The sequence below is a fragment of the Otolemur garnettii genome, unplaced genomic scaffold (genome assembly GCF_000181295.1).
Source record: "Otolemur garnettii isolate 467f Iridium unplaced genomic scaffold, OtoGar3 scaffold00050, whole genome shotgun sequence".
In the NCBI taxonomy this organism is placed as follows: domain Eukaryota; kingdom Metazoa; phylum Chordata; class Mammalia; order Primates; family Galagidae; genus Otolemur; species Otolemur garnettii.
In genome coordinates, this window is record NW_003852445.1 from 10615869 (window position 1) to 10643164 (window position 27296).

The 27296-nt window shown below is 43.6% G+C and overlaps 1 protein-coding gene across 5 annotated transcripts in view; it reads right to left on the reverse strand.

Moving 5' to 3' along the window:
• FRMD5 (FERM domain containing 5) overlaps positions 1–27296 on the reverse strand; it is a 337264-nt gene that overhangs the window by 37103 nt on the left and 272865 nt on the right. For 4 of the 5 annotated variants that reach the window (XM_023514296.1, XM_023514295.1, XM_023514297.1 and 1 more), the window contains exons 2-5: positions 18537–18641; positions 14544–14586; positions 14231–14309; positions 1120–1217 (exon numbers count right to left, since the gene is read on the reverse strand). In XM_023514296.1, the coding sequence (XP_023370064.1) occupies positions 1120–1217; positions 14231–14309; positions 14544–14586; positions 18537–18641 (325 nt within the window). The remainder of the gene's footprint in view (positions 1–1119; positions 1218–14230; positions 14310–14543; positions 14587–18536; positions 18642–27296) is intronic. The other variant, XM_023514298.1, reaches the window with a different exon arrangement.

The following is a 27296-nucleotide window of genomic DNA, read 5'->3' on the forward strand; positions in this document are numbered from 1 at the left end:
CGAACCCGCCACCTTAGGTGTATGTGGCTGGCGCCTTAGCCACTTGAGCCACAGGCACCAAGCCCGAATTTTATATTCTTAATGGCTCTGTGATATGTAGTATTTCTCTTGCCTGAAGGACCTTAGTTTTATACTGGGAGCATCTTCCAGGTTCTCATCACAAAGTTGCTTCTGGGAGTTCATATATTTCCAATTAAGAACTCAGATTCTTTGATAGAAGTGTCATGATTTTAGTGCAATGGTAGTAACAGTAGTTTTAGGACTAAAGACTAGGAGAAACCAAGGAAGTGGCACTTATGTGTCTCCTGCATTTCAGGAGAAGAGGACATATGTGAAGGGCACATCTCTCTCCCACTTTTTTGCACAAAAAGCCAGTCTGGGGGTTTGGTGCCTATAGCTCAGTGGTTAGGGCACTGGCCACAGACACTGAGGCAGGTGGGTTCAAACCTGGCCCAGGCCTGCTAAGCAACAATGAATGACAACTGCAACAAAAAAAATAGCTGGGTGTTGTGATGGGTGCCTATAGACCCAGCTACTTGGGAGGCTGAGGCAAGAGAATCACTTAAGCCCAAGAGTTTGAGGTTGCTGTGAGCTGTGAAGCCACGGCATTCTACCCAGGGTGACATAGTGAGACTCTGTCTTAAAAAAAAAAAAAAAAAAGCCAGTCTGGGTGTCAGCTAGGTAAGACTCAACTCTTATTAGCATGTTAGGAATGTGCTTGTTACCTGGAAACATTTTTAACTTTAAGCACTCTGAAATAGATTCCAGAATTACAAGACGCTTCTTATCTTAGGGATTACATGAGAGGATAGAAAAAAAAATTAATGCAATTTCTCTCCAGAGTTTCAGTAACTTTTCAACCAAGGGCACAAGGAAAAATCCCCAAAACAGAGTCAGAAGGACCTGAAGGTGCGGTTGGTAAGACCTAAGGTGTAGTTTAGGATTGAGTAGAGTATTCTGGGTTTTCTGGCTCTAGGAGATCTAAGCAAAATCCTCTAACTCGAACTCTGCTTCAAGTTAGATACTGTTTAGATCTAAGAAGTAGTCATCTGTGGTAACTGAAATCATGTAATCAGTACTTAGCATGAAAAGCAAATTTATCCTGTCAAAAGTCATTACCTTGAAGGATATAAGCTGCTAACAAGGCAGCATCAGATGTTTTACAGAGGAGGCGGCCATGGTAGAGATCCCTTTTGATCTGTAGGAAGACTAAATACCTGGAGAGAAAACAGAGAATGAATTATGAAGGATTTCTTTGATTGCTTTAAAGACATAAATATGTAATGTAAGCTTATCAAAATATTTGTCAGGATACTTTACTACATTTAAAAAAAAAAAACACCTCAAAACATACCATAGAACAAATACATTTTCCATTTCCCTCGAGACTCAAGCTCTTTGCCTTGAACTGACTTGAGTTTCAATTCCAAACATGTCAGTTTCCTTCTGTAGCTCAAAACAGAAATGGCTATTTCCTGGTAAAAGCACTGTCTCCCTCACCTTACTCCTAGGCTGGGCCTTGGAAGGAACCAGCGCCAGTCAATCTGGGCCAAAAAAGAAAACCGTGCCATCAGATATGGGCAAACTGGGCCTCTCCTCACACTGGACTTTGGCTGATACTCCTTCTTTTAAGAAGTAAAATGATGGGTGAAGGAACTAGTCCAAGGCTTGCAAAGAGAACCTGTTCATATGTGGAAAGAGCCTGTAATTATCAGCAGGGGTCAACCAGATCCTTCTGAATTTGAATATAGTGTAGGGAGAGGCACTGGTGAAGGAAGTACAAAAATTAAGCAGAAACCTGTGCCCAGCATCTCCTCAAATGTACAAAGCTTCCAGCTAATAGTAGGATATCAAGAATAAGAGCTGGCTCGGCGCCTGTGGCTCAAGTGGCTAAGGCACCAGCCACATACGCCGGAGCTGGCGGGTTGGAATCCAGCCCGCCTGCCATACAACAATGACGGCTGCAACAACAACAAAAAAATAGCTGAGCGTTGTGGTGGCGCCTGTGGTCCCAGCTGCTTGGGAGGCTGAGGCAGGAGACTCGCTTGAGCCCAGGAGTTGGAGGTTGCTGTGAGCTGTGATGCCACAGCACTCTACCCAGGGGGACAGCTTGAGGTTCCATCTCAAAAGAAAAAAAAAAGAATAAGAGCTAATAGTAGGGCTGGGCTCAGTGGCTCATGCCTGTAATCCTAGCACTCTGTGAAAGAGAGGCACTTCCACTGGCAGAGATTTCTCAGACTACCGAGGCTTGTATGAAAGGTCCTTATTGGTGGGGGGAGGGAGGCTGCAGAGCAGCACCGAGGAGGAGAGAAAAGAGGGGAGAGAGATAAGGAGAGAGTGGGGAAGAGAGAGTAGAGACTAGCAAGGAGGAAGATGGGAGAGAAAGAGAGAGAGCAGAGAAGGAAGGCAAAGTGAGGCAGGAGAGAGAGAGGAAGAAGGCGGGGGAACATATTCTTATATAGGGAAGTTTTAGAATGGTGACAGGCTGGTGGGATAACCAATAAGGATAGGGTGACCAGATTTTAACATCGGTAAGGCGGGACAACATGGCCAGGGCGCAGGGCCTGACAACAATGCAAATTTTGATAAGCAGTTCTCGATAATCACTTCTCAGCAATTATTTGTTATTATTACAGTTTAACATTATAAAATTAACAAAAATAATATAAAACTCATATTCTGGCGAAATAGCCACATGGCAGCCTAAAACCGTAAATTCCCTTCTTGTTCTCCCGCCTGTTCGTGCATTCTTTTCAAAAATCGGGACTTTTTCAAAACGCCGCGGGACGCGGGACAAATTGTTCAAAAGTGGGACGTCTGGTCACCCTAAATAAGTTATTCTTCTCGCAGAAAGAGCCATTGGGGCGGGCGGCAGGAAATTGGAACAGGGTGATGAGGTAAGCAGGCCACTCCCTGTGTTAGGGAGGAGTTGTAACTTTAAGGGCAGGAAGGGGCTTTCTGAGGCAATAACCTAACACTCAGAGAGGCCAAAGTGGGTGGATTGCCTGAGCTCATGGGTTCAAGACCAGCCTGAGCAAGAGCAAGACCCCATCTCTAAAAAAAAAAAATAGCCAGGTATTATGGCAGGTACCTATAGTTCCAGCTACTCTGGAGGCTGAGACAAGAGACTCACTTGAGCCCAAAAGTTTGAGGTTACTATGAGCTATGATGCCACAGCACTCTACTGAGGGCAGGAAAGTGAGACTCTGTCTCAAAAACAAAAGAAAAAAGAGCTAACAGTAGTTGACATGTACCAAGCACTCACTATTTGCCTAGCCTAGGGTGTTACTTTTACATGTAATATCTAATTTAATTCTCACCTAAAGATAGGTATTATTATTGTTTCCATTTTTCCAGATAAAAAAACTGAGGCTTTAGTGATCTTTTATCACAGATATACAACTAAATGTCAGAGCCAGGATTCAAGTTCAGGAATGTCAGACCCCTGAACTTGGCTCTTAATTACCAAGTTATACTGCCTTCCTTGCACTATTAACTGCTTTGTAGGTTCACAAGTAGTCAGATAGAGCCAGTCACAGTGGAATGAAATTGAAGACTTTCCATTTTGAAATGTCTTTGCAAGGAGTGTGGTCTTTGATGCCCAAAGTCTTATAGGTCTCCTAAGAAGAGCAGTTTTGTGAGATTATGAGGAACATCAAACCTTTCAAAGGGTCATCTACCACAATTGCTTCTCAGCCAGGGAGCATCCGTGATGGTTTAAAAATATGTCCTCAAATGCTTTGATACTCCTCATTTCATGAAGTAGAGCTTAATTTCCTCCCTTCACATGTGGCTGAGGCTTAGTGATTCACTTCTAAGAATAGATTAAAGCAGAAGTGACAGTGTCTGACTTCTGAGACCAGGTCATAAAGTCATTAACAACTTCCTTCTTGTTCTCTTTCTTTTAGATCACATACTCTGCTTGAGGTTGATTAAGCAGCCCTCTAGCAAAGTCCATGAGGTAAGGAACTGAGGCCTTTTGCCAATAGCCAGCAAGGTACTGAGGCTTCCTGCCAACAGCCACTTGAATGCACCATCTTGGAAGTGAATCCTCCAGCCTCAGTCCAGCCTCCAGATGACTGCAACCTCACAATTCACTCTGAACCAGGACACCCAGCTAAGTTGCTCCTTAATTTCTGACCCACAGAGACTCTGAGATAAGAAATACTTCTGCTGGTGGGACTTCAAACTAATACAACCTTTTTTGGAAGGAAGATGGAGACTCCTCAAAGAACTCAAATTAGACCTCCCATCTGATCCTGCAATTCCATTACTAGCCATCTACCCAGCAGAAAAAAAATCATGTTATCATAAGGACATTTGCACTAGACTGTTTATTGCAGCTCAATTGACAATCACCCAAACGTGGAAATAGCCTAAATGCCACCAAATCAGGAATGGATTAACAAGCTGTGGTACATGTATACCATGGAATACTATTCAGCCATTAAAAAAGATGGAGACTTTACATCTTTTGTATTTACTCAGTTCAAGTTAGAACACATTCTGCTTAGTAAAGCATCGCAAGAATGGAGAAGCAAGAATCCAATGTACTCAATTCTAATACGAAGGCAGTAGATGATCTAATACAAGGTTGGGGGTAGGGGAAGGAGAGATAGGGGAGAGGGGAGGAGGGAGGGTGACGGAGGTTGTGTACGGCACACCTCTTGGGGCAGGACACAATTACAAGTGGGACTTTACCTAACAAACGCAACCAATGTAACCTACGTCTTTGTATCCTCAATGAATCCCAAATAATTAAAAAAAAAAAAAAAAGAAAGAAAAGAAATACTTGTTATTTTAAGCTAATTTTTGTGGTATTTTGTTAGACAGCAATAGATAACTATAACTTCATTCCTAGAGAAATAATGAAAATGTAGTAAAATTCCCTTAAATTCTAACAGGCTAAAACAAAAGAAACTGGCCCCTCCCTGGACAACCGGAGGTTTCCACTGCTTCTGTTTTCAGACTAAAGAATAAAAACAGAGGATTCCACGTCCACTTGATTGTGTAAAAATGCCCAAGAGTAAGAGGCCCATTGATAGTGTGGTGTCTAGGAGGGGGTAGAGCCTTGGGCTTGAAAATTCAAGTAATTACATACAAATGAAGGTGCAGTCAAGTTTCTTCTTTTCCCAGGCCTTCCTACTCAGAGTTTAGATCACATATCAGAGGGAGCAGCATCACTTGGGAGCTTACTGGAGACCCCGAATATTATGCTCATCCTATATCTATATCTTTTAACAAGATTTCCAGGTGATCTGTACAAGAGATTAAGTTTAAGAAGCACTGACCTAAAATTCAAAAGCACCCTCACACCAGGGTAGACTGCCTTCCTCAAACTAGTTTAGTCTGGAAGTTACTAAGACCCTTCCTCCCTACTCTGTCCCAATGTTTGCTAAGAAAAACTGAAGGAAAAAAGATGTCATGTGGAGGCAATAATTAAGATGGATCTACCAAATCAAGCTTGTCTTCACTCTGCTTCCCACGGTGAAATGCCACACGGTGTGTGGGAGAGTGAGGGACCGTGTCTCTGCCTCTCACTGCTCTAACTCCCACCTTCTGCAGGTCTGGCAGGACGTGACTGCAAACCTTTTTGCCCCTTCAGTGATCACTCCCTGGGTCTAGATCTCTGCATCACTCCTTCCATGATAGTCTGTGTCCAAAATTCAAGAACAGCACATACTAACAGAAATATTTTAAAGGGAGAGCACAGCTCTGGGCAATGATTCTCAAACTGGCAGAGAGGTGAACATCTCCCAGGGGGAGCATGTCAGAATCTGTATGACAGTGGGCACTCCTATGCTTCGAAAATTTCTCTCTGCAGCTTCTGATTTGCTTGCCCCACTCCACCCACCCAAGAGGATGTGCCCCTCCTCACATTGAGAACCACGGTCTTTACAAGGCATCATTACTGATGGGTATGGAACAGGTGTCTCAGGCATTCTGGAATGGAAACGGCTTCCCACTGCTGTGGCTCCCTCTAGGTTAGGTGACAAAACAGCTACAGGGAGGTCAAAGGTAAGGCCCTGGGGGCATTCTCAGGCAATGTTATAACTGGGTAAGGGCGGAGGCATAGCCTGAAGAAACAAATCATAGTCTTTAGAGGACAAGAAGAAGTGTGCTCATGAAAGAATCACCCCACAGCTTCAGGGGAGAGAGTGGTACTGGGCTTCCCTGCCCTTTCATACCATAGTGGCTGCTCCCATTCAGCTTTGTATTAAGTCACCAGTGACTTGGTATTGGTCATGAAAATATATCCCACATGACTCATTATATCTTTAGACCTTTCCCAAAAGACCCTAGTTTGTTCTCCCTTGCCACACATGGGCCTAATAAAGACTTATCTCAGGGCTGGAGGCACTGCATCAGGACCACTGTGTGTTGCCAGGCATGGAAGCAGCCTGCTGGGTATCCCATATCGAACCTCAGAGCAGAAGGTACAGAGCCTAATCCCCTCAATTTCACAGTTGAGGAACTAAAAATCTAGAGACATAAAGTGATCTGTGGTGGCACCCGTTGCTCAGTGAGTAGGGCGCTGGCCACATATGCCAAGGCTGGCAGGTTCAAACCGGGTCCAGGCCAGCTAAAACAACAATGACAACAACAACAACAAAAACAAAAATAGTCGGGTGCTGTGGCAGATGCCAGTAGTCCCAGCTACTTGGGAGGCTGAGGCAAGAGAATTACTTGAGCCCAAGAGTTTGAGGTTGCTGTGAGCTGTGACACCATGGTACTCTATGCAGGGCAACAGCTTGAGACTGTCTCAAAAAAAAATAAGATAAAATAAAATAAAGTGATCTGTGGCTCAAGCAGCTAAGGCGCCAGCCACATATACCTAAGGTGGCGGGTTCGAATCCCCAGCCCGGACCCGCCAAACAACAATGACGGCTGCAACCAAAAAAAAAAAAAATAGCCGGGCGTTGTGGCGGGCGCCTGTGGTCCCAGCTACTTGGGAGGCTGAGGCAGGAGACTCGCTTGAGCCCAGGAGTTGGAGGTTGCTGTGAGCGTGATGCCATGGCACTCTACCAGGGGGATAGCTTGAGGCTCCGTCTCAAAAAAAAAAAAATAAATAAATAAAGTGATCTGTTTAAGGAGACACTCTGTTCAGAATCCAGGCCTCCTGACTTTGGCCCCAGTGCTTTTTCTAGCCCCATGGTAATTCAGTTAGCTGTCAGAAAGGGGTCCTAAACTAAGTCAGGAGATCTCTGTCTCAGAGAGAAGTTCTCATTGGAACCAAAGAAGAAATCAGGTTTAGAACAGATTTAAGATAATAAGGTTGCTCTTGAGGAAAAAAAATATTTTTGAGATAGAGCTACCCAGGCTTGTCACCCAGGTTAAGACTCATAGAAACCTCAAACACCTGGGCTCAAGCAATCTTCCTGCCTCAGCCTCCCAAGCTGCTGCGACTACCGGTGTCTGCCACAATGCCCGGCTATTTTTCCATTTTTAGTAGAGATGGGGGTCTCACTCTTGCTCAGGCTAGTCTTGAACTCCTGTGCTCAAGTGATCCCCTTGCCTCAACCTCCCAGAGTCCTAAGGATTACAGGCGTGAGCCACTGCGCCCAGCTAAGGGAATCTATTTTTTTTTTTTTTTTGAGACAGAACCTCATCACCCCTGGGTAGAGTGCTGTGGCATCACAGCTCACAGCAACCTCCAACTCCTGGGCTCAAGCGAGTCTCCTGTCTATGCCTCCCAAGTAGCTGGGACCACAGGCGTCCGCCACAATGCCCGGCTATTTTTTTGGTTGCAGCCTTCATTGTTGTTTGGTGGGCCCAGGCTGAATTCAAACCTGCCACCTTAGGTGTATGTGGCTAGTTCCTTAGCCACTTGAGCCACAGGCGCCAAGCCGGGAATCTATTTTTTAAACTTTATCTTTCTATTTAAAAAATTTAAAAATTATTATGGATAAAAAATAGTTGTACATATGTATAGGGTACGTGTGATGTTTTGGTATAGCCATATAGTGTGTGATAACCAAATCAGGATAATGGGGGTATCCATCACCTCAAGAATTTATCATTTCTTTGTGTTAGGAACATTCCAATTCTACTCTTTTAGTTATTTTAAAATAACAAATTGTTCTTAACTATAGTCTTCTGTTGTGCTCTTGTCTACTAGATCTTATTCATTCTGTATAACCATAGTTTTGTATTTTTTAGCCATCTCTCTTTATTCCCTTCTATCTGACCCTTCCCAGCCTCTGGTAACCATCATCATATTCTCCATCTCCATGAGCTCAACTTATTTTTTTTAGCTCACACATATGAGTGAGAACTGAGATATTTGTCTTTCTGTGCCCTACTTATTTTACTTAACATAACGTCCTTCAGTTCTACTCATGTTATTGCAAATGACAGAATTTCATTCTTTTTTATGGCTGAATAAGATTCCATTGCACCGCACTTTCTTTATTCATTAATCCATGGATACTTATCTTGGTTATTGCGAATAGTGCTTCAGTAAACATGGGAGTGCAGATATTCCTTCGAGATACTGATTTCCTTTCTTCTGGACATATACCCAGCCGTAGGATTGCTAGATAACATGGTAGTTCCAGTTTGGTTTTTTTTTTTTTTTTTTTTTTTTTTTGCAGTTTTTGGCCAGGGCTGGGTTTGAACCTACCACCTCTGGCATATGGGGCTGGTGCCCTACTCCTTTGAGCCACAGGTGCTGCCCCCAGTTTCAGTTTTGTGAGGAACCTCCTTACTGTTCTCCACAATGGCTGCAGTAATTTACATTCCCACCAATGGGTATGTATACGAGGCTTCCTCTTTTTCTACATACTCACCAGAATTCCTTACTGCCTTTTGGATAAAAGTTACTTTAACTGGGGTGAGATGATATCTCATTGCAAGTTTGATTTGGATTTCTCTGATGATTAGTGATGTTGAACAGTTTTTCTTTTCTTTTTCTTTCTTTGTCTTCGATGCTGAGTTTTTCATATACCTGTTGGGCATTTGTATCTCTTCTTCTTTTTTTTTTTTTTGGTTGTTGCCCTGGGTAGTGTACTGTGGTGTCACAGATCACAGCAACCTCAATCTCTTGGGCTTAACAGATACCGCTGCCTCAGCCTCCCAAATAGCTGGGACTACAGGTGCCCGCCACAATGCCCAGCTATTTTTTGGTTATAGTTGTCATTGTTGTTTGGCAGGCTCAGGCTAGATTTGAACCTGCCAGAACTGGTGTATGTGGCTGGCGCCCTAGCCACTGAACTACAGGCGCCGAGCCTGTATGTTTTCTTTTGAGAAATGTCTATTCAGATCTTTTGCTGCCCCCGCTTTTTTTTTTTTGAGACAAGGTCTTGCTCTGTTGTCCAGGCTACAGTCTAGACTGTATCATTAGTATCTTGACATTATATCTATATAATCTGCATTATATCTATAGACTGCTCCGGGTAGTACGGACATTTTAATACCTTTAAATTTTTAAATACCTTTAAATTTTTTTAAATACCTTTAATTTTATAATTTAAATACCTTTAAATTTTTTTGCGTTATCTTCAATTTCTTTCATCAATGTTTTACAGTTTTTATTATAGAGAGCTTTCACTTCTTTGGTTAAGCTTATTCCTAGGTATTTTGCTTTATTTGGGGCTATTGTAAATAAGACTAGTTTTTGGTTTTTTGGTTTCATTTTCAGGTTACTCACTATTGGCATATGGCAATGCTGCTGATTTTTATATGTTGATCTTGTATCCTTTAACTTTACTGAATTTGTCATCTCTAACAGGTTTTTTTAAGGAGTCTTTAAGGTTTTCTTTTTTTTTGAGACAGAGTCACCCAGGCCTGTCACCTAGGCTAGACTACCATGGCCTCAGCTTACATCACAGCAACCTCAAACTCCTGGATTCAAGTGATTCTCTTGACTCAGCCTCCTGAGTAGCTGGGAGTATAGGTGTGTACCACAACACTTAGCTAATTTTTCTATTTTCAGTAGAGATGAGGTCTCATTTGGCTCAGGCTGGTCTTGAACTCCTGAGCTCAAGTGATCCTCCTGCCTCAGATTCCCAGAGTGCCTAGGATTACAGGTGTGAGCCACCATGGCCAGTCCTTGAGGTTTTTCTAAATATAAGATTATATCACCTACAAACCAGGATAATTTTACTTCATCCCAATTTGGATGCCCTTTATTTCTTTGTTGCTTTTTGTTTGTTTGTTTGTTTGTTTGAGACAGTGTCTCACTTTGTCACCCTGGGTAGAGTGCTGTGGCATCATAGTTCACAGCAAACTTTTAGGCTCAAGTGATCCTCTTGCTTTAGCTTTCCAAGTAGCTGGGACTACAGGTAGCCATAACACTCAGCTAGTTTTTCTATTTTTAGTAGAGACAGGGTCTTGCTCTTGCTCAGGCTGTCTCAAACTTCTGAGCTCAAGCAACCTACCCGCCTTAGCCTCCCAGAGTGCTAGGATTATAGGCGTGAGCCATCACGCCTGGATGGATGCTCTTAATTTCTTTCTCTTATCTAATTGTTCTAGTTACGATTTCCAGTACTATGCTTAATAACAGAGGTGAAAATGAGCATTCTTGTTTTGTTCCAGATCTTAGAGGACAGGCTTTCAGTTTCCTCCCATTCACTATGATACTAGTTCTGGTTTGTTATATATGGCTTTTATTGTTTTGAGGTATGTTCCTTTCAAACCCACTTTTTTTGAAAGTTTTTTTTTATCATGAAGGGATGTTGAATTTAATAAAATGCTTTTTAGATAGCAATTGAAATGATCATAGAGTTATTATCCTTTCTTCTATTGATATGATGTATCATATTTATTGATTTGCATATGTTAACCATCTTTGCATCCCTAGAATGAATTTCTAGGGATCCCATGAATGATCATGATGAATGATACTTTTACTGTGTTGTTGAATTCGGTTTGCTAGTATTTTGTCAAGGACTTATGAATCTATGTTCATCTGAGATACTGGCCTGCATTTTCCTTTTTTGTTGTGTCTTTGTCTGGTTTTGGTATACAGTAGTACTTGCCTTGTAATAAGTTTAAAAGTACTCCCTGCTCCTCAAGTTTTGGGAACGGTTTGAGTAGGACAAGTTCTGAACTCTGTAAAACACTAGAGGCTCCTAAAGAGTTTCTTCCAGAAGATCCTTGGCCCCACCTTCCCTTCAATAGCTTCTTTGCCACTGGCTCCCTCTTTTTCCTACTGTTCTTCCTGACTATAATTTTGTTTAGTATGTCTTCCCCACACTAGCCTATAAGTTACTTGGAGTAAGAGACTATGTTGCATTTACTTTTAATATTTTTCTAGAGAGCCTGTACAATCTGTGCCTGGTTTATCCATCCATCTAGTTCTGACACCCACTGTGAGGCCAGGCATTGTCATAGATGCTGGGAATACAGCAGAAAACAAAGTTCCTACTCTTAGGGAACCTAGTCCCCCCAGTGTTTTGTTGGGGAAGACAGAAGACAAAATAATAATAAAGACTCATATTTACTGAGTGCATGCTGTGTGGCCCAAACTGTAGTGTTTCATATGCACTCTCTCATTTAACCTTTACAACAGCTCTACAAGGTGACCACCATTTTTATCTCTACTTAACAGGTGAGGAAACTGGATGGTTGCTTAGAGGTATTGTTACTTATCACATAGCTAAAGAATGGCTTGGGATTTGAACCCATATCTTTCTGATTTCTTTTTTTTTTTTTTTGGAAACAGAGTCTCAAGTTGTCACTCGTCAGTAGAGTGATGTGGCATCACAGCTCACAGCAACCTTTATCTCTTGGGCTTAAGTGATTCTCTTGCCTCAGTCTCCCAAGTAACTAGGATTATAGGCACCCACCAGAACACCCAGCTATTTTTAGAGACAAGATCTCACTCTGGCTCAGGCTGGTCCCAGAGCTGTATGTAAGCTCAGGCAATTGCTCAGCCTTGGCCTCCCAGAGCACTAGGATTATACGTGTGAGCCATAGTGCTGGGCCTCATCTTTCTGATTTCTTAGCCTAGGAGTTGGCAAACCATGGCCTGCTGCCACAGTGTGCAATGAAATAAAATTTTATTGGAACATAGCCTTGCTTGTTCATTTATGTATCGTCTATGGCTGCTTTCACACCACAGTGACAGAACTGAGTGGCTGCAACAGAGACCATATGGCCCCCAAAGCCTTAAATACTTACTATTTGGCCTTTTACAGAAAAAGTTTGCCAATCCATCTTAGCCTAAGTTAGGCTCAGATGATGTTCATTGAAGGAATAAATGAACAGATAACTCCATTCATTCTATTAACATTTTTCTGAGCACCTTTTGTGTGTCAGACCTTTTGCTTCCTTGGACAATGGGGGCCCATGTGTACTCAGCTTCCTTCTATTACTTTTTCTTTCCAAAGAATTCATATACCTACAGTTCTTGTTATAAGCTAAATCAGGTACCTAATTCTCCATTTTCCCTGCCTTGTCTCTGGCCTAGACAAGAAAATCTATTTATTACTTTACAAAAATGACAAAAGAAATTAATCAGGATTTGGCAACTAAATTTATCAGCTGAGAAGAATCCAAGAGATAAATTGAAGCATAGCTCTTTACTCCCTGCTTCATCCCTTTCTCCCAGGCTGGCTTTATGGGAATGGCTGAGATGGCAATGAAATTGAGGACCAATATTGCCAGGAAAATACACACTGACAGCTAAATTAGTTTGGCAGCAAGGTGGGATGGAGGGCTCTAAGCCAGGGATGAATTATGGGTATTGAGTGAGGCTGGGGCAGGTACCCACTCTCTTAAGATCAGTAGGGATGTGAATGAAGAGAAAAATGTAGCTAATTCCACAGCCTCACAGATTGTCTCCAGGGAGGAGGAGGCACAAAGACTACAAATCAGGCCCAGGCACCCGCAGTTCATACTCCTGACAATGCTGGAAAACTGCATACTAGGGAAAGAAGATCAGAGAGGTGAAGAGAGGGGGAGAGTTCTCCAAGATGCTTAACACAAAAGCACACAGATGGGAGAGGAGCTCATACACTTGCCAGTGTCCTTGAAGTCTGCCAGCTCGGTGAGAGGCCTGGCTACAGTCCTAATGCTGTACTTACTAGGACTTGCACAACTACCTGGGACAGCTTTCTCTCCCCTAGCAGGGCCATGTGAAGAAGCCATTCCCCTCCCTGTCCTGCTCCCTTCCTTTGCACTACTATTCCTGTTTCCTGATCTTATCTTTTCCCATTTCTTGATTTCCCCTCTTATTGCTCTTCCTTGGAATGTTCTTTAGAATAGGAAAGGAAAATAATTCCATATTCTTTCTTCCCTCCTCTCGTCTTTTCTTTGGGATTTTCCTAAGCAGTTCAGGACTAGCAATAGATCTGAAACCCTACAGGACATGCAGTCTGTGGGACTGGCAACGTTCTCAATCCCATCTTTGCTGTCTTCAGGGATTTAGGGAGGAGATCTGAGCTGGCATGCTGTGTCTTCCTCAGCTCTAGGATTCCCTGGCATCACCTCTTTACCCATAGTCCTGCCTTCTCCAAGGTAACATCGAGATTTTGTTTATGTCAAAATTAGCTTTCTAACATAAAAATTACAGATCCCTATATAGAGAGTTTCTGAATTTATGAGGCAAGAGTTTCATAGTAAATTTAGCTCAGATATATAAAAACTTGAGGGAGCTTTGAAGCTCATATTTATTGCCCCTTTTGTAGGATGTTCACAGACACAGAGGTTCTTTTTCATCCTCAAGTGGTGTTGGACAAAATAGGATTCATTCCACACAGCTGTCCGCCTGCCATAGAACATGATCCCCACAATAAAGAGTTTATCACGAACCTGACCCAATAGCACACTAGAATTTATCCACTTGGATTTAAAATCTTCAGTATTTCCCAGCTGGTCTTTCAATATCACACGTCGGCACCCCCCAAGTACATGCATTAGGTCATCTGAATCTATTTTCAATCCCTCAAATAAGCAGCAACAGAGCCCTCTCTAAGAATGTCCACAGTGGCCACACATCATAGGTAGAAGAAAAAATGCTTTTGATTAGTTACTCCAGATCCCCTTGAAAATGACCAGTTAAAGATAAATTATTCATATTTCTTGAAGGAAAGACGTTTACTCTGTTCCATTTCCACCGAGCAGAGTAAGCATGTGAAAATGAAATACAGAAGAAGTAGGTCCTATTTAGGAAGAGTTCCTTGCCTATAAAAGGAGCTTCCCATTTAGAGGATCTAAGAGGTCACAGGCTCCCTCTCCTATCCTCTCCTACAGGTCTTAGTGGCTGGGGGAATGTGTTCACCCTCACCTGGTTATTTCTTCTTTCAGAGCAGCAGGGTCTGCAGGGTAAAACTTCACACGGAAACACATGGTGAATGGAGGCTGGGCTGCAAAGAAAAAGAGGTGCTTATCAAGGAAGCCCCTCCTCCAGAAGGGTTCATCTCCCTCCCAGCATGCAGAGTCCATTGAACAATTAGAAGAAAATCCCCACATGTTTAGGGCCAACTTATCCTCAGAATAACGAAAAATTACATATGTAGAACAAAGCTTACTACATGGGGGATGTTTCATCCTACCCTCCCCAGGGGTGAGGCTTCGGTCTTTTCATACAGAATACTTACATCGCAATTGCTTTACCACAGACTTTGTAAACTCCAACCAATGCTAAAACAGAGAACACAGAACAAGAAAACCCTAATGAGAAACATTGTCAAATATAATTTGTTTTATCCAATTTAAATAACTAAACAGGTTATAACCTACACTGAAAGGCACCCCAAAGCTTGTGAAGTACAGGTTTGATGATTTTCTGAAATAAGCTCCCCATGGAACCAACTGTGAAAGAGGGAATAGTTCCAGCTTTAGATGCCATTTCTGGGCTTCCCTGAATGTGCTGTCTTCCAAGGCAGGGTGCCAGAGTTCCAAGCCATCATTCCGGCGTGCTAACAGGCACACATGACGGCCTGGATGTGTGGCGGGGACAAAGTCTCACCTCGCTCAAGTAGGGACACTGATTTATAGGTGGTGTGTATTTGTGTTAGGTACCAACTTTGGGGGGAGGGGAATAGGGATAGAGTTGTTACTCTAGAAAGTATTGACAAGTGGAAATTTCATAGGGCAGGGATGGCTGGTGTGTATATTCCATCTTTCTTTGAGCAACACAGATTGCCAACTCTTGTGTTGAGAATGCATACTCAGGATGCCTTGGCATCCAGGGATGTTGAAAGTCTTACAAGATAAGTAACTACAACCAATGTGTTGGTTAGTATCATTTTTCCCTTGGATTTTCTTTTTCTTTTTTTTATTTTGAATATTAAGAGAGTACAAATGTTTTGTTACATGGCTTTTCAAAAAGGCCGGGCATTGCATAGTAGCAATATTATTTTTTTCCCATGGTACGTATGTTTGGGGGAAAGAAGCAATGAAACCATTTTCTGTATGTTTCTCAATTCTACGTGGATCTGTTGTAAAATTTATTATTGATGTTTATCGCTTTTATGCTAATCAGGATTTGCTAAGACTGATACTATTTGGAGTTTGATGATCTGGAAGTAGCTTAAAGCTGCCAGATGTAAGAAGAAGACTGTATTATTTACTACAGCTAAATAATACCAATAGCTATTATGTAGCTATTGAATGGAAAAAGGGACTAGGTCTACACTTTTCTCTTTTCTGGCTACTTCCATTTAGTGGAATGTCTTGGCAGAGTCCTCCCTCTGGTGGAAAAGCAGCCAGGGCCATGAAGACAGCATCCTGGCCTCCCTTGATTCCCAGCTATCACCTTCTGGGCTGGGCTGTGGGTCATACAGTTAATGGGCCCACTAAGAGCCAGTTCTTCCATCAGCTCCACATGGATAATCCGGGCTGACATTCTGCTCTTTTGCTTCCTCTGATCTGAGTTCCCATGAGGCTGGCAACTCATTATAGCCACTCAGTGTGGTTAAGAGGTCCTTCTCACATTACACGGCCCACTGTGGCTCGGCTTCATGGGGAAGCAAAGGCAAGAGATAAAATTGCACAGAAACAGCTGGGGTTCCAGGCTGTGCCTGTGAAGGCAGAGGAGGCCTATCTGTTTGGAGCACACTGGAATTGTGTGTAGCGAGGGGAACACTGCAAGTGTCAGGGACTCAGTAAACAGAACACCCCTAGATATCAGACCAATAGAGTGAAAGAAATTAACAAAGGAAGATAGAAATTAAGAAGAAGGACTGTGAGATGTTTTATCGGCACAGGCAGATGGAGCTGAATGACAAAAAGGCTATTCCCCTGGGCAATGGCAGAGAGAAGACTTCTGTGTGTACTGCACTGAGAGCTCAAGGAAAGACTGAGGCTGGAGGAGATTAGCAAGGGGCTGGGAAGGGAGTGGAAAGCTGTTACAACTTGTCCATGGGATTTTAAGGGTCTGGTAGAGAAATCTTGAGAAAATCCCAAGAATAGGGCAATGACCAGAGTTGCCTTTTGCAGCTTCCTGGCTAAATCTGCATCTCAGAATCATTAGCAAACTGGTGACATGGGTTTGGGGAGAAGGGATAAGGAGAAAAGGAAAAGAAGATTCAGAGAGGAGGCTTTCCTCCTATATTTGGGTGAATGGACCAATGGAGCACAATCTTCGGAGTCCGGGGACTTGAAATAGTACAAAGGTAAGGCTGAAAGCAGGCGGCTCTGGGCCTGAGACAAGCACAATGGGGCAGGGGAGTGGAGGACCAGGAGACACCAGGAGAGCTCCCAGAGTGAGCAGTGATGTGGGGATGCGGGTGAGCACTGGATTCACACCGGGGGATGGGGAAGGAGGTTTATTTTAGAGCCTTACACCCTGATGAGGCCAAGGAGCTCACCTCCTCCCTACCATGATCAGTGGATCTAAGACTACAACTCTTACAAGTCCACTTTCCCCAAACCCCAGGTACTCCCTGAAGCCTCACTGTTCTCTTTAGCCTCTGGGATTCTGAGGCACAGAATCACACAACTTCATTGGCTATCAGATACCAATTCAGCATGGAATCTTAGAAATCATATAGGCCCTGGGGTCAGATAGGTCTGAGCTCAAGATTGGCTTTGCCACTTACCTTGGGCAACTTACCCTATCTGAGAGTTTATTTCTTCATCTGGAGAACAGATATTATAATTATGGATCCTCATCTCATTTGCGTTAAGGAAAAAATGAAGTAACACATGTGAAGCTCTTAGCTTGGTACCTGACACAACTCAGGGAGCAATACACATCAGCTGCAAGAACTAGGGTTGTGTTCTGTGCAGAGCCTGGCACACGGCAGGCACTCCACAAGTGTGTTTCTTCTCTTTCCCATGCTCTTATCTCGCTCTAGCTCCTGCTGCCTTTAATCTTTATCACCTCCACAGACTCTCTTATTCTTCTCAAGCACATTCTGGCCTAACTAAAAAAATACTGAATAGGATACATTTTGCCCTTTTTTCTTCATATACCACCCCTTCTGGGAGATGAAGAATCTTGGGATAACTGACCTATCTTTTTAAGGAGAGAAAGCTCAGACCAAATAAACAAACACCATTTATAAAAATAGTCCATCATGATTTTCCCACATCAATAAGGATGCCAGAGAGTACATTTCCACAAACAGCAAAACCCAGACAAGCAGGAGTTAACTCATCCATTAAATCGCCCATTCATTCCTTCAGCAAATATTTATTGAGCTAGGCCCAATGCTAGTTACATGGGAGATAGTGATGAATGAGATGAAGTAGATGAAGTCCATATCCTCACGAAACTTGTATTTTTTTGCAGGGAACACAGGTAATCAAAGAGGTAAACACAGCATGGTGTGATGCATGCTATGACAGATACAGAGGACACACGGGGGCCATAGGAGGGTCGCTGGTTTAGAATGGGGGCTAGGGGCAACTCCTAGAAGAACTTCTAGAAGAAGTAAAAGTTTAAGCTAAGACTCAGTCAGAAGAAAAGCATGGAGTATGGAGAAGAGAGGAAAAAGAGAAGAGTGTTCCAGGCAGGGGAACTGGGTGGGTAAAGGCTCCACAAAGAAAGAAGTCACAATGTGCCAGGAGAAGACAGATCAGCCAGAGAGGGAGTCAGGGGTCTGAGATAACGGATTTATTCCTGTATCTGTCTAGGGGGCTGTAATCCTTGTCAATGCCATGTCTCGAGAGCTGGCTGTGCTGTAAGGAGCAAGCAAGGATTGTAGGATTTGCAAAGGCCTGTGTCAGTTTGTCTCTGTCCTGCCTAGATTGGGTTAGTGCCTTGGGCGAGGCCCTTCCTAACCAGAACAATGCAGCTCAGCCCACTTATGAGAAGGGGGGAAGGAGAGCCTCATCCCATGATCTGGGCTTTGAGACCTCAACCTTAGCCTGGCTGCTCTGCCTCCAACTGGGCAACTCTGTGCAAATCACTTAAGCTCTCTACTCTGCCATTTCAGTATCTGTAAAAAGACAAACTTCTCTAGGTGAGCTCCAGTGAAGGTCCCTTCCAGGTGTAATGATATGATCTGAAGAGCTGACATCCAACTGCAGGGCCTGGCTGGTCCCTGCCTCCTGGGGCTTAAATCTGAATACGAGTGACAGTTCAAGCCCTCAGGTTTACTGACTAGTCCTGTCTTCCCTTTGTGCTTTGAATACTGACTTACCCGCTGCTTATCTGGGTCTACAAAGCGGATCCCAAAATAGTCTTTCTCAAGTAGGTTCAGGTGGTGGCAAAGAAGGTCAAACAGGTACTGGCCTTTGGCATCTCTCTGTAAAGAAAGCAAGCTCTATTAGAAATGAATGGACTTCTCTAGTGTTTTTACAGTCGTTACAAATTGTTTCTAACTGTTGCATGTGTTCATATGGAGAAGGAGCACACATCCGGTACTATGTTCTCCATATTATGATACCTTAGATATTCTCCAGAATCCTGGAAGGAGCCCAGGAACTCTTCTCACCACAAAGACATCAGAGAAGTCATGTAAACCCAGTTCTAGTCTCTAATGCACAAAGCTTTCTTAAACTAGTGGAAGTAGGCAATGTCAGTGTGGAATTCGGCATTCATTATACCAAGTGCAGCTGGCTTTGCCTCTACAGTAAATCTGGACTCCATCTATTTCTCTCCATCCCTATCACCAACCCCACAGGTCAAGCTACTACCATCCCTCACCCAGACTACTGTCAGAGCCTTCTGATTGACTCTCTGCTCCTGCTCTTGACCCCTCAGTCATTCTCCACACAGCGACCAGAGTGAGCACAACTTAATATTTGCTCAGTAAGTCATACAAGTGTATAGTAAGATATTCCAAGCTTTGAAAGGATATATTATCAGGAGTAAGTCTTCCTTCTGTTCTAGGCACTTTGTACCCCAGTTCCTCTCCCCAGAAGCAACACATCATCAGCTTCTTGGATATCCTTTATGTGATACATGGGCAAACACACTTATACATGCGACTCCTTTTTATTGATTGACTGATTAATTCAGCGGTTCTCAACCTGTGGGTCATGCCTCCTTTGTTCCATTTGAAACAATGCGGCAGTTAGGAAGGTTGAGAACCACTGGATTAACTGCTTGAGACAGGGTCTTGTTCTGTTGCCCAGGCTGGAGTGTATAGTGGTTTTGCATCATCAAAGTTCACTGCAACCTAAAATTTTTGGATTACAGACATGCACCATTTTGCCTAGCTTTTTTTTTTTTGGTAGAGGCAGTATCTTGCTATTGCTTGTTAAACTCCTGGTCTCAAGCGATGCTTCTGCCTTAGCCTCCCAAAGTGCTAGGATTATAAGTGTGAGCCACCATGCTTGGCTCTATATCTCTTTTTAAAATATATTTTTAACATTTTTTACAATCTGTGTTTTCTCCTCCTACTTAGGATGTCTTGCAAATCCTTCTTGCAGTACCTATAGGTATCCTCAGAGTTTTTAACTGCATACCACTGTAATGAACCCAAAGTTATTTACCCAGTTCCATATTGGTGGAATTAGTTTCTAATCTGCTATTACAAACAACGTGGCAGTGAACACACAATGATCTTTAATTACGTTACTCACTTGTACTTAACACCATCAGTCCTCTCAGAATAAAATCCAAACTCACATCACAGACTTGAAGGCTCTACAAAGCCCAGCTCCTGAACTTATCCAAATCATTCTCCTTGTTACATTCCAGGCTAGGCCTTTCTGTTCCTAAATGCATCAAGGTTTTTCTTTCTGTGTCTTTGTATTACCTATGTTTGGAATGCTCTTCCTGCAACCCTTCTCAGCTATTCCTCCTATTTTTCTGGGCATAGCTCAAATGCTCCCTTTAACAACCTTCCTTTATATGCTTTCATTCATTCATTCATTTATTTTTGAGACAGAGTCTCACTCTGTTACCCTGGGTAGAGTGCCATGGTATTGTAGCTCACAGCAACCTCAAACTCCTGGGCTTGAGTAATCCTCTTGTCTCAGCCTCCCAAGTAGCTGGAACTATAGGCGCCCATCACAACCCTGGTTATTATTTTTTTTTTTTCTATTTTTAGTAGAGACAGGTCTTGTTCTTTCTCAGGCTGGTGTTGAACTCCTAAGATCAGGTGATCCTCCTGCCTCGGCCTCCCAGAGTGCTAGGATTAGAGGTGTCAGCCACTACGCACACCCCTTCCACTTGTTTTCCATCTCATTATTTTGTTTATGTAATTGATGGCACTTATGACAATCTGTAATCATCTTGTTGATTTGTTTATTTATTGTCTGCTTCCTTTCTAAACTGTAATTTTCATGAAGGCAACAACCTTCCCCCGGAACTTAGCACAGGGCTTGATATATGGCAAGTAGGTACTCGATAGTTATTTGCTGAGTAAATTTGAATGAATAGAAGGTAAAAGTTTGGCTAAAAAGTTTCACAAAATGGTGAGAAACTCAGCTGTTCATAACTCATAACCTTTCACTTCAGAGACCTGCCTGGGATGAAGTGGGTGGAGAATGATTTGCAAGAAACTATCAAAACATCTGGAGCCCTACAAAGCATTTACCTGTGGGCCTGTCTTCAGTGGGCTCTGCAGCTCAGCGCAGATGATCATCTCTATTGGGTTCATGTCTAATTTTACATCCAAATTGAGGTTGTCTGGTAAGATCTCATGTGTGCCAAAGCCCAAGATCATGGGTAATCACAGAAGGGCCTGGCCCTAATCCAAGAACAGGCATATTTTTTTTTTAAGAGTCTCACTTCCATGGCTCACAGCAACTTTCAGCTCTTGGGCTTAGACGATTCTCTTGCTTCAGCCTCCCGAGTAGCTGGGACTACAGGCGCCCGCCACAATGCCCAGCTATTTTTTGTTGCAGTTTGGCTGGGGCCAGGTTCGAACCTGCCACCCTCAGTATATGGGGCTGGCATCCTACTCACTGAGCCACAGGCACCGCCCGAACAGGCATGTTTTTAAGATCTTTACGGAAGGTTTACACGTCACCTCTTCCCCTTCTGCTGGCTTACCCTGTATTATCCGAGGAGAACTGAGGGAGGGTACTAAATCTCTCAGCAAATAGCTTAAGAAGCCTACCCTTGTAGAAGCTGAAGGAGTGGACAGCTCACCTACAGAAAGAGGCAAAATGTGGGCTGCTCCTCTTCCTCTTCTGCTGGCCTCATATTCCCTCTCACAACAGAATCCTGAAGCAGTGGGCCCCATTCCCCCTCTCTTCGGTCGCCCACCAGAAAGGGCTACTCTCAGGACAGAGACTTACTGTGAATCACACTGGGACTTCCGGGTGGTGGACCACAAACCAGGTCTGTCAGAGACCCCGTTAGCAACTGTGCCCTTGGGCAGGGCCTGTCAACCCCTTCTTTACTGATGCCCCAGAGTATCAGAAAAGTTTAAACTAATACACAGTGTTCTCTAGCAGCAGAAGAAATACTGTATATTCAACTCTACCCCACACAACATGTCCTACATTATCACTCTTTAGAGTAACCAAAATGGAATGGTAAGAGCTGGTGGCATATTATAATTTTGCGGCAAGCTGGCTACTACACTGTGTTCAGCTGGTATGAGTTTTAATGGCTAAAGATGTTCACTTCTATATATACAACAAGCATATTAGCAAGGGTCTGGGATGGAGATGGCTATAGGGAAAAAGTATTTCTTTTCTTTTTTTTTTTTTAAGAGACAGAGTCTCACTTTGTCACCCTCAGTAGAGTGCTGTAGCATCACAGTTCACAGCAACCTTCAGCTCTTGGGCTCAGGTGATTCTCTTGCCTCAGCCTCCCAAGTAGCTGGGACTACAAGTGCTTGCCATAATGTCTGGCTATTTTTTTGTTGCAGTTTGGCCGAGGCTGGGTTTGAACCTGCCACCGTGGGTATATGGGGCCAGCGCCCTACTCACTAAGCCACAGGCACCACCAGGGAAAAAGTACTTCTATGATGGATCGACTTCTAATACGAATACTGCCTTCCATAACAACAACTCACTCTCATGAGCTGGCAGCTCAGATGCCCTTACTTGTAAAGCTCTTTAACTGGTAAGAACCCTAAATTCAGTAGATCCAACTTCAGAGTTCTCCTACTTTACAGGATGAAAAAAGAAGCATGGGTTTTCTCCTGCAGTAGTTATGAAACAAGGACATAGCCCATTATATATTCCCTGGATCTATAAAAAAGGATCTTTTTATTTCTCAGCATCTGGTGAATCCCCTGGTTCCCTACCACAAAGTCCTAGTTCCCTCAGGTCCCCATTTACCATTTGCCAGTGGTAGACTCATGGCTTTGAGCTATGGGGTTCTTGTGAAGACCAACAAAGAGAAGTTGTTGCTCTAAGGCTGGGGGTGGGGTGAGAGGAATTGGAGAGAAGGAGGAACAGTGAGGGCTTCTCCTTGTAGCAGAATCCATAAAGTTTAAATTCCTGGCAGAAACACAAAGGTACAATCAACTCAAAGGTCTGCTGAGGCACCCTTCACAGACAGCTGCAACACACACCTCCCCCTTAAGGTACACATGCCTTTGGCTGCTGCGCGTCCCCAAGGCAGCATTTGAGTGAAGTCACATGCAGCTGAACCAGCATGCTGGACTCACTACAACAAGCCATTGGCAGGGGCAAGATTCTAAGAATTTTATAGCTTCCCAGTCTTGTGGGTCTCCCTGCGCTTCCAAATGCCAGCTGAGTCCTAGGAAAACCTCTTCATGGTCTCCTAGCCCTGAATCCTAGGGGTTTCTGGAATATTCTCCAGCAACCAGTCTTTTCTTTGTGGATATCAAAGCCCAGTGACTTCTGCCTTCTCTCCTGTTTGCGATTACCCTGGCACTCTGGCTAAACTGCGTGTTGTGCGCTGAATGTTGTGCCATTGGTTACACTGGAGAAAACAGGTACTTGTGCTGACAGGCTATTGCTAGTGAGGCACAAAGTTAGTGCTCCAAGCCTGAGGGTGTTTATCTTTAGGACTAGTAAGCTGAAGCAGAGCGCCCAAATCCTTATCTTCCACCTAGACTCCAGAGGTTATTTTCTTCCCAAAGATATCACTGGGTCAAAATAACTTATTAGGCACTCATTTAAAAAATAAATTTATATTTTATGAATCACAATAGTACCTACACTACACATATTTGAAAATAATAGTGCATATAAGTACAACCCATTTATTCTTTTTATATGCACAGAATTATTCACAAACCGCTTAGAATCATTCTGCAACAGTAAGGGTGGGAGAATTCCTATTGTCACTCCTTGCAATGCCTGGTTCTGGTTCTCTAGGATTTGCCTTTCTTTAGGGAAAGGACTGAGGCAGGTAGCAGTAAGTAAGCTTGGGCTAGTGACCTAAGCTATTCAAGGTTAATTGCATTTTCTACCTCATAGTCAAAACCCTTGGGTGGGATGGAGAGAAGCTTTAGTTTAGCCCACCACAGATGGGGTCAATCCCAGGGACTCTGGCATGCAACACCCTGATGGAGGAAGCTAACATGTAGAAAACCCCCACTTGTTAGACTTCATTTTATTCAATCCTGCTTACTCGGGAGGCAGGCAGATTTTAAGTGCAAACTAAGTGAGGGTTGCAGAGGGCCAGAGCAATCACAACTTTCTGCAGGCTACATGCTCCATAGCTCAAAGCCATGAGTCTACCACTGGCAAACTCAAATGTTCATGGGGAGTTGGCCATGGTTTCATGGCCCTTAAAGGAGGAAAACAGGGATTAGAGAAAGTGGACACCTGTGGCACCAAAGTACAAGAGTCCAGGAATGGAAAATGGCCAAGATTAGGGGGCCTGGGAAAGATGGCAAGAGCTGAACAGGTTGTCCTCAGAGGCTTGACAGGGAAGACATAGGTGCCAGGGTTGGGATGGTATCTCAGCCTCCATTCTAGCTTAACTTTATATTTAAATTTCTTGGAGGCCACAGATTTCCCTGCTTTCCTTATTGGTGTCCTCTAAGGATATGTGTGGAGCACCCCTATCTGCCAGGTTCAGGAGCAAATGCTGTGTAAAAGCACTTTAAAGTCACAGAGGAATGGCCATATTAGCTTCTCAAGGCCATGTGGCATGAGTGAGCTGAGTGGAAAAGTGTGCATCCGTTACTGGGATGTGGTCCCTGCCCCTGTGCTCATGCACTATACTCAGCCAGAGGTCTGAGGGAAGGAGGGTGCAAGTGCTAACAGCAGGGCCTCAGATATCCTAACCTCAGCACCTTGTATGCTAATTTACATTTTCTTTGAAGGGAGAGAACTCCTGCTGAGCTCCTGGCCCAGAAGCCCACTTTTCTTGCTTAGTCTTAAACCAACGAAATCTGTTCAGAAGCTGCTGAGGCAGCAGTTCACTTAGGAGATCAGGAAACTCATTCCAGAGGGAGATGAGGAAATGTTGTCTGTGAGCCATCCTGTCTAGTACAGCAGGTCACCCCAATGCAGCAGGGCCACAGTTCAGCCCTGCCCAGTTACTCCCCTCCAGTCCCTCCTCTCAAAACTTAGCAGTCAGGCTGGACACCAAGCAGGCTTGTGAGGATATGAGAAAAGTCGCTAATGAGCCCTGGTCTAATTCATGTTTGCCTCCTTTAAGGGCCATGAAACCAGGGCCAGCTCTCCATGAACATTTGAGTTTGCCAGTGGTAGACTCATGGCTTTCAGCTATGGAGCATGTAGCTATGGGCTCCTAGGGGAGCAGTCAGGCCCCTAGTGGGAGGAAATTAGAGTTCAGAAGAGTGGACCAGGGCTAATTAGACACTCTTCTCATCATATCCTTAAATGGAGAACTTCTTTGCCCCAAAAGTATCCATCTATATGCAAATCGAGAGTCAGAGTGATTTCCACGATGCCACATAGATGTCTGTGGCTTCAGATGGCAGGTGCAGTACTGCAGGGAGCACTGTTGACAGTCCCTGCTCGGTCAGAGAACTGGCTTAGCTCATTGCCACTTAGCATGGCACACAGAGGATGTGGACGTGGGGCAGAGAGATCACACTCAGTCTGGAACAGGGAGGTCACTGTGTGCAAGTAAATGTCATGGGCAGGAGGACCAAGTGTTCTGTCAGCACGATGGCCCAAAGCAGACTCAACAAGGGCAATTAAGACCTCTGAGCAGAGCCTTCCAGCCTGCTGCTGCATAGCCTGCATAGCAGCAGGGCTAACCACAGGCCTAGTCTTATTGAAATATCAATGTTGATGTTTCAAAAGCCACAGTGTCTCATTCCTATGTACCTAGTGACATTTCTGGAAAGAAAAAACAAAACAAATTAAAAAGAAGCAAACAAACAAACAAAAAAGAGCTAGGCCTGAAGAAAAATAGGCAATTTGTTAATCGTTTCCACTTTTGTTAAGGTAACTCTTAAAGCATCACTGCATCTCACGATTGAATAAATCTTGGTTGTATTTTTCCAGCCAGTGCTGAATATCTCGGTAGACCAGTCATGTCACAGCTGCAGAATTACTGGAAAATTAGCCAGGCTGAGTTTTTTCGTATTTGTGAAACTCATATTTTCTTTCTCTCTTCTGTCTCTCTTCCTCTTCTCTCTCTCTCACATGTACCCTTCATACAACTATGCTTCTCCTATGTACATACAATGTTGCTTCAGATAACTTCAAAGGAAAATCCCAAATTTGGGGGAAATTTGACTTCTTGCCCCCATCCCTAAGGACAATTTGATAACCTATTTTATTGTGTGTCTGTGTGCCTTGTTAAAGGCAAATACACATGTTTGGCAAATCTGGGAATTTCATTCTTTCTTTTTTTTTTTTCTTTTGAGATCGAGTCTTACTATGTTGCCTTCTGTAGAGTGCCATGGTGTTACTGCTCACAGCAACCTCAAACTCTTGGGCTTAAGCAATTCTCTTGCCTTAGCTTCCCAAGGAGCTGGGACTACAGGTACCCACCACAATGCCCGGCTATTTTTTGTTGCAGTTGTCATTGTTGTTTAGCTGGCCTGGGCCGGGTTTGAACCCGCGTTTGAGCCTCAGTGTATGTGGCTGGCTTCATAACCACTGTGCTATAGGCGCCAAGCCAAATCTGGGAATTTCTGAGGAGACAGAGTTAGGAGATAGTGGTCAGAATCAGAAAAAACATGATAAACTCATTGGTCCTCATAGTTCTGTAGCTCAATTCTTTTCCCTTCACAGAAAATTGTTTATTGGCCAGCACCAATATATGTGATGATCCCGAGGTAGACACATCTCATAAATAAAAGAGGTCAGGATATGTGAATCTTGAGTGCAGTCTGAGTGGTTTCCTTTTCAATTCTACTATCAAGTCACTCATGTTCTCCAGAAGTTGAGGTGGTGGCATGGGGAGCAGGAAGGGACCATGGTCTTTGGGAAAGCAAAGGCTTTGAGGACAAGCATGAGACTCAGAATTCGGACCCTGGTCTGCCACTTCTCGCTTGTGACCTCAGATCTGTCCCTTACTCTGAGCTTCAGTTTCCTCACCTATAAGACAGAGTTAACACTACGTCCCTCAACGGATTACTGTGGGGCTCAAAATAGGAGACACAACACACACAGCGTCTGTGAACATTCACAAGCCCTGTGAACCTTCCTATCAACTTCTTCTGCCTCCGGTGACCTCGTCTTCTTTTAGGATTAAAGGATGTAAATACTACAAGGGCTTGGCAATAAGACTACGCATTAAAGGAACAATGTCCTCCCTTGACAGTAACACATGGATAGATCCTGGCTACGTACCCACCTTGTAGTGTCCCCAAGATATGGGGATGGACACCATTTTGGAATTGTGCCTCTCAGGGCTTCTGAAGCCCAAATCTGCATCTTCTTCATACTGGAAGACCATTCCTCCCAGACCAGATCAGAAGAAGAGTAGAAAATAACAATTATAGGCAACTAGCTCAAAGCACCTCAAACACCTGGCAGCTTCTACTCTGTGCCACAGAGACAGGAGTAGTTGAGTGAGGTGGAAGACGAGATACGACAGAATTCCAATAGACACTGTATCTTTTTTTTTTTTTTTTTTTTTTTGAGACGGA